The sequence below is a fragment of the Bombus vosnesenskii genome, unplaced genomic scaffold (assembly GCF_011952255.1).
Source record: "Bombus vosnesenskii isolate JDL3184/JDL3185 unplaced genomic scaffold, Bvos_JDL3184-5_v1.1 scf7180000013273, whole genome shotgun sequence".
Taxonomy (NCBI): Eukaryota; Metazoa; Arthropoda; class Insecta; order Hymenoptera; family Apidae; genus Bombus; species Bombus vosnesenskii.
In genome coordinates this window covers 2911101-2925069 of record NW_022882931.1, presented here as the reverse complement: position 1 = coordinate 2925069, position 13969 = coordinate 2911101, and the positions used below count along the sequence as shown (strand labels likewise).

General features: G+C 42.5%; 1 protein-coding gene across 3 annotated transcripts in view; it reads right to left on the bottom strand.

Moving 5' to 3' along the window:
• Positions 1-581: 581 nt before the first annotated feature.
• Positions 582-13969, bottom strand: part of LOC117231581 (probable nuclear hormone receptor HR38) — a 41017-nt gene continuing 27629 nt past the window's right edge. For 2 of the 3 annotated variants that reach the window (XM_033490146.1, XM_033490148.1), the window contains exons 2-8: positions 10818-11044; positions 8661-8902; positions 7892-8401; positions 7059-7389; positions 6563-6871; positions 5631-5865; positions 582-5173 (exon numbers count right to left, since the gene is read on the bottom strand). In XM_033490146.1, coding sequence (XP_033346037.1) covers positions 4917-5173; positions 5631-5865; positions 6563-6871; positions 7059-7389; positions 7892-8401; positions 8661-8902; positions 10818-11044 — 2111 coding nt within the window. In that variant the 3' untranslated portion in view covers positions 582-4916. The remainder of the gene's footprint in view (positions 5174-5630; positions 5866-6562; positions 6872-7058; positions 7390-7891; positions 8402-8660; positions 8903-10817; positions 11045-13969) is intronic. The other variant, XM_033490147.1, reaches the window with a different exon arrangement.

The window sequence follows — 13969 nt, the reverse complement described above, 5'->3', positions numbered from 1 at the left end:
GCATATCGAAAGTATATATATATATATATATTTATTTATTTATTTATTTATATTTATATTACTTCATTATATTTATATATTTATAAGTATATATATAATAATTATATATTATATCATTTTATATTATATTATATTATATATATATATATAATAATTAACCAAGCGAGAGAGAGGGACTGTGTGTATGTGTGACTCGGCACAGAATTACAGCGAATCAGGTAAAACATCTTTAATTAGAATACTTTACAAATTTTTAGTAGAACGATGTTAACGTGTTGCTAAATATCGACGGTCGTAGGGGTGAAAAGGCCGGTGGTCGGGAAACTTCCCTTGCAATTCCTTTTATTGTCGTTGTGAACAAATTGCAAGGAGAACACAAATTGTACTTGATTAAATAATCGGCGAATTATCGATCGATTTCAATAATTCGCACCTCCTTTTCAATTGTACGGCCGTCAATACATATCGATTTTACATATCGACATTATCGATCGACATTATTTTATTCTTTACCTCCTTTTTCTTTTTCCTTCTTGTTTATTTCCTTCCCCTTCTGCTTGTTACCCCTTCTCGTTCTCTGATTTTTTTTTTCTTACAAATCCTTCCAACATGCTCGATGACCGACAGAGATTTCGACCAACATATCACGCGGATACATTCGACGTGTGTAAATTTGTTTGTTTGCTTTCAGTGCAACGTCTACCACTTCCGATGTGTACTTTGTATTTGTGCATGTAGTGTATATGGGTGTATCCGCAGATATTCGTACGGCAGAGTACAGATCGATCGTTGTAGAAACGTCCGTACGAAAACGAGAGTTTGTCACGTTTTATTTCTTTTCATTTATTTTTTCTATTCTTCTTTTTCGTATGACTTCATAAAACTTGATCTGGGACAGAAAACGATACAACGCACGATAGCAAACATGGAAAAGTTCTATCTCATATTTTGGACGGAAAGGGAACGAATTTCGATTTCGAACTCCTTACAAACGCTGTGATTTCCACATGGAAGGTCGAACGTACCACATTACAACATTCAATTTTATTTTATCAAAGAAAAAGAACGACAAACTCAATAAAAAAAAATTAAATCATCCGTTGATTGAACATTTATTGTTACATCGAGGGAAGAGGATAAAGTACACCTAATGGAATTGGCCTTTGTTCATTTTACAGCGATGACAATTAATCGATAACAACAATACTTGAGATGATTTCGTTTTTCATTCGAGATATTTCTACGTTCGAACGATCCGAGATCCCTTGTTCTCCGCTTTAGTTTATTTCATTCTTATATCCCTCCTCGCTCCGTTTCTTTTCTTTTTTTTTTTTTTTTGTTTTATATAAGATTTTAAAACTTTTTCTTTATCTCTTTTTCTTGTAACCCTTTCCGCTAAATCGGGAAAGGTGCACGCGCAATTTACATGTCGTAGCATCGTAAAAAATAATACAACGCTAATCAGCGTTGAGTCCAGGAAAGATTTGGCGGAATCGTAATCGGAGCACGTCAATCACGAGTTAAATTGTTTCTACTCCAATAGGGGATTAGAAACTGTTCGCGATGCTTCCTTTAATTTTCTTAAGTAATAGGAACAAAAATATTCTTCCCCTCTATTATATGAGCGAGGCAAGAAACTTAAGAATTCTCGAATTCATTAAGCGTTCGTTAATCACAATTAGCCTAATAGCACCGTTTAATTTGACGAATTCCATCAGCCTCTAAATCTCTTCTGGACTCGATGCGCTCTATACACACACGATGGAAACGTACGGATTTTGTTCTTGTGTCATATAATCCGAAAACGGGAATCAATTATTAATACGTGCTGCTAGAAAGGGAGCATTATGCTTAATTGAAAATTCAATATTACATAGTGGTCGGCCGAAGATATGACGAATTAGATAATAAACGAAACCGTTCGTTTCCACGGCGTTATCCTAATTTTCATTCGAAAAGAGAACTCAAAGTGACGTGTCCCCTTTTCGGATACTTGTACCTTGCTTTCTTGCCGGGCATATGTTGTTCTCGTTTCACCGAACACCTGCGATCGTATCCATCCGCAAACGTTTCCACACACGCGGCCAATGCCAATGAAGCTCGTTTGCACAGAGAAAAGCGTTGTTGATGTTGACACTCACAACTTAATCGCGAGTACAGGCTTGAAAATTGAATTACGTCTGCTCGAGTACCGTTTAATGAAGCTCGACGTTAATTACTCCTTTCTCCGTGTACTCTTCCGTAACGAGAGACCGCTAAACGGAAGCTCTTATATGGCTAGCAATCGATAACTCTTGCACAAGAAATAGTACCGAATAAACAACGAATCGAGAAATAATATATAAAATACGAAAGAAAGAGTGGGAGATGATGAAACTCGACTTTTATGAAAAAACTACGATTGCGTAGAAATCAAAGAAAATGAATCGAGACGATTCAGCTAGTGGTCGAACTCGAATCCTCTCTGTTTCCTTATAAAGCGTGGAACATTTGCGGATACACACAGCGAGTAGAGAGTAACGTATACACACGTAATTATTTTATACCTATTGTGCACATATATGTATCGTTAACGTGTTTTCCTGCCTCTCTTTAAGTTAGAAGAACCACATGGCGATCGCCACGCGGACCGTGTCTTTCTGAAATTAGGTGTACTAAGATTAATGTTGCGATTTAAACGCTGTATCGGTTGGATCGGTTTACTGGGTTGTACTTTTACGTTGACAAGTAACATACACACAAAAGAGGAAAGTATTGTTGCCGAACAATTAGGATGGCCATTTTCAACGGGCCATGCTGGAAATATTACGCCAACTTAACCATCAACGATTCCTTGATATAGCGATTTTAATCTTCCATGAAATTCATCATGGGTCCCCTCCAGTTTCTTTGGATCGTGCGTCAATGCAATCCAGTCTAGGGTTGATTATTTCTTTTACATCCAAAGGAGACGTTTTTGTTATCCTGGTGATATATTGCAGCGGCGAAGAGTGCTTAACGTCGACGATGTTTCTTACGCATTTAGCAAGTTATGGTAACACAAGGTGGTGGTAAGAAGGTAGCGGATGGTAACAGCGGTAGCAGCGACAGTAACGCCATAAAATCGTAACATTAGCGGTAAGTAGTAGTTAAGTAATAGTAATTAATAAGTAGCAAGTAATAGTATAAGTAGTAGTAGCGGCGCGGTATACGTATAAATAGGACTGTCTACGTTAGTTTGATTAAAAATAAATGTCATAACGTAATAGGTAACTTTATGCCGGACCCGTAACGAAGCCACTGTTCATTGCTGATCGGTCGCGATCGAAATAACGCTATGCACTTATATTCAGTTCCTCTCATGCTCGTCCAGATGGATGGTGCAGCCGATCGGCTACGTTCGGGTCCTACTTCATTCTTCTTCTCCCTTAGCTGTCTAAAATCACATTAACGCAAGAATAGTGGTAATTATTTTGAGCCGAGCGGATCTCGACCACGTGACTTGGAAGACACTCACACGTTTTCAATGATACTAAATTCCATGCGATCGAGGGTCAGGAGGGGATAACAGAGCACCGATTAGCCTCGGATCGATGAAGCTAGTAAGCCAAAGGACACGAGTTTCGCATGAATACGAGCACAGGGAATCAGGAAACAAGGAAACAAGGATTTTCTACCAATAATTCATTTTAGCATCATCGCGACGTTCGAGTGTGATCACAGTCACGATCTACGTACACCTAAACTATCAACACGGAAGAGCGAAATTGATTTAGAAGTGGGACAAAAGGTAGATGGAGGAATATTAATTACTAACATAATCTGTGATAATCCACTTGTCTCCGCTCTTCCGTCGTTGCTCTGATATGTTGCGAATCGTCAATGCGTTCTCTCTTCTTTCTCCTCGACGAGTAATAAGTACATTTTTGTTCACCAAAAGAAGAGATATTCGTCCCGATTGGGCGGATCGTCGGGGGCAATCGATGCAGCATGAGCAATGAAAGAAACGTAGCGACTTTGTTCGTTGACGTAGCGACTTATACATGTATAAAGTAGGTAGAAAAGTGATAAAAATTCATGTGTATGTGTACGTATAAGATGTGTGTAACGAGTACTGTATACCTTTTCTTTCTTCTTTTTTTTTTTTTTTTCGTTTCATTTGTGCATGTTTGCGAGAAATAGCGTAGCATTTAGAATTATCAATTGATAAAACACTCCGTGATTAATCTTCCGCATGCCACTGCTCTTTTCGTCAGCTATAAACGCATAGTAAAACGTTAGATCCTCTTACGAAAGGGGAAATCTACCGTTTGTTTCACTGTCATTTCTCCGTGGGCCCCGATAATCCGCCAAGAAACCGAGTTCACCTTTGTTACATGGTTCTCGATACTTTCGATAGCAAGAATAGTTGTTACATCGTACAGTGTTAAAATAGTAATAGCAGTAATAATAGTAGTAACAATAGTAACAGTTGTCAGGTCGAGCACTCGCGTCTGCTCGCTGACACATCACGAAGACATGCGTCCCGCTCATCCACCCGTCTCTCATCCATACACGCACAGGGAACTTTGTCTTAAATTTAGCGACAAACCACGTCTTCCGGCTCGTCCATTCGCGCGTACATTCACTCCAATGTACACTTGCACGATACTCGATCGCATGCACGCATCTATTCGCTAAAACATCTAAACGACGAGTCAGCCTCGAGACAAACAGTCTCGACAGAATTCATCGAGCTGACTGCCGTGGTATACGACGATTCATGCGTCGACACTCGTGTGAAAACCATGTGAGGGTACACGCAAGAAGATAGTAGAACCTACGTATACGTATAAGAACTAAGGAAACTTAATCGAGTAGGTACGCAACCGCACAAGATCTCAAGAGTAAATTGTTCTACGCGAAGATAAAGCCTTAGGCTTGGCTCGAGAAGGCGATTAGAACGGTAGACTACCGACAAACATCGTCTCGATCATTGGTGGCGCCGGGACCAGATCCTCCAGTTTCAGGTAAAAGATACGCTGGAGCCCTTGCACTGACAGACTCCTCAGTTCCGGTAGTTTACCTAACAAACGGGACAGATAGTGCGCTTTCCTCTGCGCTTCGGCGTTATAGGTGACATGATCGCGAAGGGACGAGATTATTTTCGACTGTAGTTGTTCCATGCGATGAGGTTCCTTCAGGCCGTACCTTGCTGTAATTTTAAGCAGAGAAACATACGCGTTTTTTATCAATCGATCCAATTTCAATCATTCGATGGACATAGGGATGAACCGGTTTGTAACGAAAATGACTAGATTTCCAGATTCGCTAGACAATTTAAACGGGAAGGGAAGCCGATGTTGCGTGCAATCGTAATTCTACGACGTCGTTGAATTGGCCGAAAAGGAGCACGCACATGCAACTCGCGAGGAAAATCGCGTCGACGTATCGCGTGCAATAGACACGAACGATGGCGGTTTCTTTTCGTCGTCGCATCAATAACTAACAGGTTGATCGATAAATAATTTATCTACCAGACGATCGCGCCTAATGGAGAGTCGTCAAATAGACGAGAGAGGAATCGAGGGTAAATCGGAATAGAAAAGTAACGTTCATACTTATGATATTCTTTCGAATAAGAAAAAAACAAGAACTTCGATGAAACTTACCAGTAACGAGGGTGAGAGCACACAGACAAGCGAAAGCACTAGTGTCTACGTCGAGAATATGAAGAGCTTTGCTGAACTCGAGGATACTGTGGAGCCAATCGCCAAAGCTACGTTGACATTGTTCCAATGCCAGAACCACACCGTTGCAAAATGTCAGCTTGGTGTCTTCTGGTTTTGTACGGTACGCCAACCGAAGAACAAAGAGTTCCAGACTGGCTGACTGGAAAAGTAGCTCCTACGAAGAGTAGCAACAACGAAAACTCGTGTTAGAAAACCAAATTATGGTTATGATACGTACAGTCGATGACAGTGATATAACGAGATCGTAAATTAAAAAGTTAAACGGCGATACCGATTGATCTAGCTGTATTCAGGACCGTACGTCACGGGTAACCAAGATTGGCAGAGAATTCTTCATCGTTGACTTATCTACTTGAAAGAAAGGATTAGTTCTGAGTAGACATCGTACGGCCCTGAACAAGGCTCGAACTCCTTATTAATCCTAAAATTTCTCCACTTACATGTTTCGGTCTTTAAACATGTAAACTTTAACGCCTGATCGATTTTACGACCTCGTTATATCGTTTCCACCGATATGTATAAAAGGTATACGTGAATCGTGGAAGACGAGTTAGAAATTGTTAAAAAAGCAACTTTGTTACGAGAGAATGTTATTTTCATCGGTGGCTCGAGGCTAGCAACTAGATAACCGACCAATCAGACCGTCGATTAGACATGTCGTAGGCTCGTCAGGATTGACCTTTTAGAAAATGTACAAGCTATCGATTTCTTTAATGAAAGCTTCCCTTACAGATATTGCTCGTCGATACGTAATAAACAATATATCGCGACTCGCATATGGTTGCACGAGCATATCATCCAAGGCTGACGAAAAGATTAATGAGAATTATTAATAAGAATATTTACATTACCTGATCTTCCCGTACTAAATCCGTGAAACCAGGAATCTTATCGGCAAAAGTTCGAATCACGTCGATGGACGTAGTGAGAAGATTGTAAAATTGCTGAGTCTTTTCGGCCTCTGTGATAGGCGGATCGCCAGGACTCGATTGTCGATACTGCGAATAGTCTAATGTCGCTTGATCGGGTGTCGTGTCCAAATGTGCACGAACCAGAGCTGTAATCAAGGAAACTGGAGAACTCGGTGGCGACTCTTGTGGGGATTTTGGCTTCGATGGTAGTCTACCTCGACGACCCCTCAAGGAATCCGTCCTTACAACCTATTAAACGAATAACTTTTGTTATATCCTTTCGAATTCTCAATATTCTTCCGAAGAATAATGTTTTCAACGTGTGCCAATATTTTTTACTTTGTTATCTTGTCTTAATAATTTTATAATCGGTATTTGTATATCTTTCGTGGCGAGTAATTTGTTCTTAAGAATTGGTAAATAAATTCGAACTTACCTCTTTCACCATACCGACCATCAAGCACTTCTGGAAGCGACAAAATTGGCAACGATTCCGTCGGCGTTTGTCAACGGGGCAAGCTTTCTCTGCTAGACACACGTATTTTGAGCCTTTCTGCACGGTTCTCTTGAAGAACCCTTTGCAGCCCTCACAGGTACGCACACCATAGTGTTGACACGCTGCCGTGTCGCCACAAACAGCGCACAATTGACTGGGACTCGGCGGTGCTCGTTCGTTGCTAGTTGTGCTTCCAGGTGACGGAGAACTCACAGAATTTCCAGTGCCTCCGCTTCCACCGCGTGCTTTCGGGGATTCTGTACTGCCACTACTGTCAATGAAAGACACGTTTCTTTAAAATCTCACAACTTCAAAATATTACATAAAGTTCCTTTCTTTTCGAACGAACAAAGTCGGGAAGGAAGTTCATCTCGGATAGACGCGTTAGTCTTCCCGGATAAATACCATATTTTAATGTTAAAAAAGAAAACGAAATTGTATAATCGTTTATTCGATAATTGATTCATTACAAATGGTTCAAGAGCTTATATAAAATTGTTCAAAAAAGAAAGAATATCCAACAACTACACTGCTCCAAATAATTAAAAAACTCTTTTTTATGTTATATCCATTCCCAGCATCTTATGTTAATGTTTATATTTACGGCAGTATCACACGAACAACATGTCAATTTGTACGAAGCCTATAAAACTTCTTCACTTGATTAACAATAGATCCACTCATAATAGAGATTCTCTAATTGTTTTCAACAGTACACATTAACATTGAAATCAATATTCCCCGTATAATGAAAGTCGACTACGATTCATTACCTCGCAGACTCTGACCTCTGCGTGGGTAGAGACGCCCTCCGTGGACGAGGCGTCCCTACGACGACGTTGTCGACGGTAGGGTAATTGTCCGTTGGTGCAACCGGTGTGGCACCGCCAGTTATGGTCGGTGATGGACCATACACCATGGGTACAGTGACCGCTGCACCATATGGCGAGTCCTGTCGATGATTCGATGGGGGAGGAACAGCCGTGGTCGGAGTCGGAGCCGTTTCTGTCGCGAAATAACCTTGATGATTATGATGATGTTGTTGTTGCGGAGGAAGTGTTGACTGTTGTTGTTGATGGTGATGATGAAGATGTTGTTGCCTGTGGTCGTGGTAGGGCAATGTGGGTGAAAATTCGGTGGGATAATGTCCGGTGGCGCATGGATACACCGAGTTATCGTAACATTCTGCCTCGTCCATCTTGATGCCGAGAACCTGCAGTTCCTGTCTGGTGTACCGTTGAGCCGTGTAGGTTTCTTGGAAACTTGGCAGGGGTGTAGAACTGCTGCTCAGACAGATCAGAATTAAATGTCAGTGGACCGGTCGACTCGTCCGAACGAAATGCCAGCTACGATCTTTCTTCATGCTACCGATGATGATCGTTAAATCACACAATGAAACGTGCAATCGCGTAGAACAAGCTGATTCGCAGAATCGTAAAAGTAATGACAGAATGCCAACTATGATTTATCTTTTACCTATCGGCCAAATCTAAGATTCTATCTGTGAAAGGTGAAATGCAGATTGAAAGCAACGAGCGGTACCTAAGGGAGTCTGGTTGCACGTCCTCGGGAAGAGGAGCTGCTGATGGAGGCGGTTGTGGTGGTTGTTGATGATGTACCGTTTGTTGTGCCTGGGCTGACTCGTCAGCCGTGGGTACACCTTGCGGATTACCCAGCTGTAGTTCTGGAAATGGGTCCAGCTCCTCCGGTAGACTTCCCGCATCCGCTGGATCCGTGTACGAGGCACTCAATAAATCCGCCAGAGTGCTACATCCGAAAGGACTCTAGAAAAATCGCATTGAACCTCGGTTGGATCATTTTCAATCGCGAACTGAGATTTCATTCAATTTTTGTAAAATCGACAACTATTCAACTATTTAAAGTTTTCAAAGCTGCACCAAACTCGAACAAAATCTTTTTTACGTTTGGCAAAAAGATTTGATAATTTTTTTATATTGTTTCAGTGGATAAAGAACATCAAACAACGGTTAATTGGACCACGAAATATCTGTCGATCTTTGATAATTCAATTCCGTGGTACTGGTACACTTTTTCTATTGTTTCTACAATGTCGGACAACGTCGGGAGAGCCGTGCGAGCGGCAAATCGAAGTACTCGACTGCAAGGCGGTAACATTGTTCGACCACAATTGCGAGCCGTGTCGAGACATCGATGTACAGTTGAGGTGCGCAGTGAGGATGTCGGAGAAGAGCGAAGTGGGCTCTCGTATCGCGTGTTGTCTGTAACTCAAACAGTCACGCGGAGATTCCTACGTTTAATCGAATCGAACGAATCTCTTCTTTCTAATCCAAACTCGCCATACTCGTATAAAATCCGTACTTGGTCCACGTGATTCTAATAATCGTCCAATACTATCTTACCCGTTACGAACACCGATGTCTCGATTTATAATCTCTTTCCCTATATTATTATAAACGATCTTTAATACGAATATTACTATAAATATCGGCTGACATTTTACTTAAAGATATTAAGGTCGACTGTCGCGTCGATACTGCATAAATAAAAATATCAGCGTGAAACATATAATAATTAAAGCAACATTTATTTCTCCGAGAAGGGAAATGAAAATCGAGTGGAAGACAACATGGACGCAACAAGGACACGGACGAACGTCTGGCCAGGTAACTATTGGAGGATATCAGCACGATGGAGGTAGGATGGGGTGTGGATATTCAATTTGCCGGTTTGGTTCCGCTTCTGAGCTGACATTTCGTTCATCGCTCCCTCGAGAGCCGACGATCGAATTGTCAGCCTACCATAACCCTGACTACGGCCTCCTAAACGGCCTCTCGAAGCTGTTCAACCCCCCATTCTTCCTTACGAAACTTCCTACGAGCAATTACGACATCATGAGAGCGTGGCTGCGTGTAACTTCTCTACGTAGGATTACTAATTTCGTGGTACAGCTAGACCAAGCGTTGTCAGCCGTTTAATTACGCGTGACGATCCCGCGGACAGACGTTTTCAACGAAAAGACTTTCCAAGACGGAAAATGAACATAAGAGAAGGGATAGAAACAGGTAGGACGACACTGGAGATCCGGGTACGTGGGCAGGAATGCAGATGGTGCGCGATAAGCGAATGCAGATGACGATCAAGAACGCCGGAACGTAGGAGGGCAGATCTTGTTGCGGGTCGAGCTCGACTCGCGGAGTTCGAAGACCACGGAACAGATAAGATAGTGAAATAGTGAAAGTCCCGCGAGCCCGAGCGACCCACTAAATACGGGATTCGATAATTACCAGCTGGTTCCGCCAGACGACGTTCACGTAAATTCCGATCGCGTTAAGAAACATGTTTTCACGTATAGTTATGGAGGGCTGTTATTAACAATTTTTTTGTCGATTAAGAACGACAAAGTCTAATTTTAAATCCGAATACACGAAATAGTACTAAAGAAAATTGAAGGCAAGGAGTCACTGACCGCGGGAAAACTTCCGAAAAAGCAAATGCTGCGAAAAACGTGAAATAGGGTAGTATTCTAAAGAGCTACGCGAGATTTGGAAATATAAGAAAAAAATATGGATCATCGATCGTAATATGACGTTGAGAGTAATGTCGCGCAAAAAAGGGTGCGCGAAGCGCATCAGAGTGAATTCTTGCTGACCTGATTATAATTAATAATAAAGAATAAAGGGGAAAGGGTTTGAAGAGCGAACCTGGACATTACATTACCTGCGTCTGTAGGAGAAGCATGCTTGATGCTACCGTGAACGCGGTGGTTGTCGTGGTTGTAGAAGACTGATTCGTGCAGGCGAGAACTGGAACAGTAGTTGTTGCCTGCCGTTGATGCCGCTGGCGATGTGGCTGTTGCTGTTGCTCTACGTCGTTCCGTGTAATAGCCACCGCACGCTGACTACCGTTGCTGTTATCGCTGTCGCCGTTCGGCGAATGCAATTGCCCTGCAACAGAACGCAACACATCCTGAAGCTACTGCTAGCAGCGAGATCGCTTTAAATTCCTTCGACTTAATGCACCGATCTTAAACATTATGCATCTTATAAAACCAATTACAGAGGCGGCTAAGCAATCTACGACAGTTCGACTAACGCATCTCTCTACATTTTTTCCTTTCTGTAATAAAACGTCGCTCGCATATAACGTCTATCGAGGACATTGTTCCAGAATATGATGAAAAGTTCTTTGGTCCAAAGCCAACGCGTTTATTGTTTCATGATGAAACAAAGAGGGATGAGAAACTAAACTTTCTGACACGTATTCCCCGCGATGACGCGTTGAATATACGCGCCAGACTATTTCTATCCTACAAAGGTACCATGATCTTTTCTTTCTTTTGTGTCCAGACGTGACGTGAATCGAGAATTTAGTTAACAACTGCGAACGTACAATATCTGCGATATTGAGAGTGACCGGCGTCCATGGTGATCATCTCTGCGACCAATTTAGAATCGAGAGGCCTCGAACTCGGACGAATTTGGTTCCGTGAGAGACGAACGCGTTTGCACAGATCGATTCTTAGAAGTACGAGTAAATTTCGACCACCAGGCCAAGGATGGCCTGGCAGCCAGTGGAATTCGGAAACAACTTTCACTGGTTCCCGTTTTTCTTGTTTGACGCTACTCGTTTTAACCGGTTGTTATCACTATCTGGTACCGACTTATTAGTCGTCGAATTCTCGTCGTCGACTGAGGTCCTCGACGCCGAGGTTTCGTCCTATATAGGGTAGCTCCGACACCCCAGGGAGACATGAAATCATTGGCATTTAAAATACTACCGTCCTATGCAGACAGCCACCATACCCTCTGCTCGATTATTATTACGCGATATTATCCCTAACGCCCGAGGGATGACTATACCTCGTCCCGTCAACGAAGAGATCGCTCGCCTTTTATCTTTAGAATCTATGCATGAAACGAACCTTAAAAGAACGTAGGAATATAGGAAAAATTGTACCTGCCATCACATTTCCATCATTTTCATTATCACCATAGTTATTACAATCTTTTTTTTTGACTCAATATCGCCTCACTCGATTCTTAGAATAATATTACCACACTTCGTTCGCTACAATTCTCTCACAAAGGCTAGAAATTGATACGTTTCGATTAATTGATACGTTACGTAAAGAGGAACGAATAGAAAGTGACATTAACAAGTGATGGGTTAAACAGATGCGTTCTGCTCTTTTGAGTTCTCCATCCTTTCGACTCGTTGAAGGATCAGGGAAGATGCGAACGAGAGATAGTCACGGTCACCTAGACCGGCGATTTGATTGAATTTCGCAATGGGGATCGTGAGAGGACCACCCAGTGGTTTTTCACGTCGTGAAACATGGCATAGCCGAGTCGTAAACGATTCCACCGTGGCGGAGATTAATCGTAGAGGGGTGTAGAGGGTGCGACGTGATTCGATACGATAGCGACACCGGTTATGGCGAATTAAAAGGGACTGCACACAAGCCTTGCTTGATAAGTATCGATGCAAACGCGGCTGGCATCGGATCTATACGGCCATAAATCTCAACGCAGTCAGATCGATCGGGCTAGAAGTCTGTCATTACCTAACGAAAAGTCATAAATGTTGCCTGTATAGCCCACTCTCTTTCTCTCACCCGTACCTTTAACCTTTTCCTTTCCTCTCTCGTTGTAACCCGTGCAAGGTGGTTGCTCCGCCAATTAAGATAGCTCGATCCAAAACAATGAGCCCTATCAGACAGCGAGGATCAGCGAGACCGCGAAGGAGAGGCGCGAGTAGAACCGATCCCACCTACGGGAGCGCATACTAGAGAAAACAGGCTGCACCTGAGCCGGTGTGCACGTGCACGGAAGGACTCGATTAACTTCTACAACGCTAGCACCGACAGCACCGTAGGCAGGGTAAAGGCAGAGGTAGCCAGGGTAGGGTAGCGAACGGACGAGCAAGAGTAGGGTTAGCCGAACAGCGTGTGCCAAGTGGATTACACCGGTATACACGGCCCTCCCACGAACCACGCCTCTCCACGTGCCACCACGTGCAGCCACGCCGCGCACAGCCACTTGCTTCGTTTCTCAACAATTTGCTCTCATGAATTAACCACTCGTTCCTTCCAGTCTTCTGTATCTGCTCTTCCTTTCGCTTCCTTCTTCTCCACTCTCGATCGTCTCGCGAATACCGTATCCAATGAAGATTGGAAGGATCGGATGGATGTGGCACGAAGAGCTTTGAGTAATTTTCTATATGAATACATAAGACTGCTTTGACAAATAAGATAACATTACGCAGAACTATTAAACGCTGTTTGTGTGTCGCTAGATATGGATGAAGAGAAAAATACGCACTGTCGTAGATCATCGTGTTAATAGACAGATTCCGCGGTTGTGTAATTGAACTGAGGAATTCTGGACATTCAGAAATTGCGAAAGACTTCTGTGTATAGTTTGTAAGAGTCGTTGAGTGATACATATCTCGGGAAGACAGGCGTGAAAATTTTGTGCGATTTTTCATATCGAAACGACCCACTTTCCGCTTGAGAGAAGAGTCATCACTGACGTCACTGTTACTTGGTAGCATCGGACGAGTGTACAGCCACAATTAGGCATGAAATTCCTATAAGTTACGGGCTAATTGCAACGATTGTCCAGTCACGTGTTTTCATTTCATGGCTTACCAAGATAATTGATATCCTTCATGAATAATTCATTCTGGCAGCGAGTTTCTTTCTAACGTGTCGTTTATGAGAAAACCCGTAGCTACGAGGAGAAATAGTGAGGGAGATGGAGATAAAGAGAAAGAAGGACGCTATTAATAAACGCATCGGAGGACTTTTCTTCGTTACAACGTTACCTTCGAACCTCGAGAATTATATTGCCGATCAATCGACGCGTCTC